General features: G+C 64.9%; 1 protein-coding gene across 1 annotated transcript in view; it reads left to right on the top strand.

Annotated features, from left to right (window-relative positions):
• Window positions 1-1644, top strand: part of RXRA (retinoid X receptor, alpha) — a 15880-nt gene that overhangs the window by 11722 nt on the left and 2514 nt on the right. Inside the window, exons 7-8 of the mRNA XM_014544216.1 lie at window positions 1-12; window positions 1544-1635. The exon at window positions 1-12 is cut by the window's left edge and continues 6 nt beyond it. Coding sequence (XP_014399702.1) covers window positions 1-12; window positions 1544-1635 — 104 coding nt within the window. The remainder of the gene's footprint in view (window positions 13-1543; window positions 1636-1644) is intronic.

The raw sequence follows: 1644 nt of genomic DNA, 5'->3' as shown, positions 1-1644 counted from the left end.
CATCTTCGACAGGTGGGTGGCCGCCGGGCCCGCGTCACGTCCGGCGTGGCATTTGTTCTGTTCACGAGGTTGGAGTTGGGGCGTAGAGGAAGGTGCAAGGTGAAGGTTAAATCCCTCACGATTCCAGCGTCGGGTCCTCGCGGCCGCGGCTAACGTGGTGCGTTTCCTTCCAGCTCTTTTTTAAATCCTGTGTGTGGGGAGGAAAGCTGCTCTAAAAAATACACGTTTTTATTGACTTCAGAGAGGAAGGGAGTGGGAGAGAGAGAGAAACATCAATGATGAGAGAGAATCGTTGATCAGCTGCCTCCTGCACGTCTCATGCTGGGGATGGAGCCCGCAACCTGGGCGTGTGCCCTGACCAGGAACTGAACCGTGACCTCCTGGTTCATAGGTCATTGCTCAACCACCGAGCCACGCCGGCCGGGCCACAGCTGCACTTTGTAACAAGCAGAAGTGGGTTCCTCCGTAGGCGCGGTTTCCCTGTGCCCCTTAAGTCAGTGTGTGCTGTACCCGAGTGCAGCGCGGCCCATGTGTGCCCGGAGAAGGGCCTGCCCCTGACCGGCCGGCTGGGTCTCAGCCGTGGCTCCTGGCCCCCCGGGGGAGCCTGGGCTGCACCGTCTACCTGGGCCCCGTCTCTGCAGCCCACCCCTGCCCACAAGCCCTTGGACCAGAGGCCACATGATGTCAGGACACACTCTCTCCCACCTGCCCCCCTGGGTCTTTTTCCAGCTGCAAGAACGCCCCCCCAACTCCCCCCTCCCCCACCAGCCTGCAGACCGCAGGGCTCCTGGGGCCACAGGGAAAGGCATGGGCTCCTGGCGGCTGTCCAGGCCCCACCTGGACCACTTCCCTTTGCTCCCCGTGGCCAGCTCCCACCACTCGCCACTTCCTGGATATGCTGTCAGGTTGGGGCTGAGGAGGTTGGGGAGCCCGGGCCGTGTGGGAGGCCATAGCTGGTCCCGGGGTCAGGACACTGCCACTCGCGGACCAGGACACAAGGCTGGGTCAGTTCTCCCCACAGGGTTCTGGGGCAGCTCTCTGTTCCCGTGAGGCTGGTGGGTGGCTCTGCGTGGAAATACATGTCTGGTGAGGAGTGGAACAGGCCCCTCTGAGTGAGGCAGGGCCTCGGGCGGCCCGTCCTTCCCTGGACTGGGGGTGCGGGTGATGCTGGCGCCCCAGCGTGTGCCTCAGGCTGCCCGCGCCCGCCGTCTGCAGCTCAGTACCGGTGGCCCTGGGCCTGGCCCCGTGTCCAGGTCCCTGGCTCATCTTGTCTCGGCCGTCACAGGGTCCGAGAGGGGGAGTTGTGGGAGCCCCAGGTTTCCAGAGTAAAGCCACGTGCAGACCCTCTGGGCAGAGCAGGGAGCCCGCGGGGGGAGGGACCGGCCTGGCGTGGCGGACGTTGGGCCTGGGCTGGGCAGCTGAAGCTTGACCTTCTCAGCTGTCCTCTGGGGCCACGTGGGCTCCCCGAGTCCTGTGGGTGTTTCTGGGGGCCCAGCGTGGGCACAGTCTGACGTGGCCTTGGTGTTCGCCCGCCTCCTCGCAGGGTCCTGACGGAGCTGGTGTCCAAGATGCGGGACATGCACATGGACAAGACGGAGCTGGGCTGCCTGCGCGCCATCGTGCTCTTCAACCCGGGTACGGCCC

This window comes from Myotis brandtii, unplaced genomic scaffold (genome assembly GCF_000412655.1).
Source record: "Myotis brandtii unplaced genomic scaffold, ASM41265v1 scaffold357, whole genome shotgun sequence".
Lineage (NCBI taxonomy): Eukaryota > Metazoa > Chordata > Mammalia > Chiroptera > Vespertilionidae > Myotis > Myotis brandtii.
The sequence above is the reverse complement of the archived record's forward strand: the minus strand, read 5'-3'. Positions and strand labels throughout refer to the sequence as shown.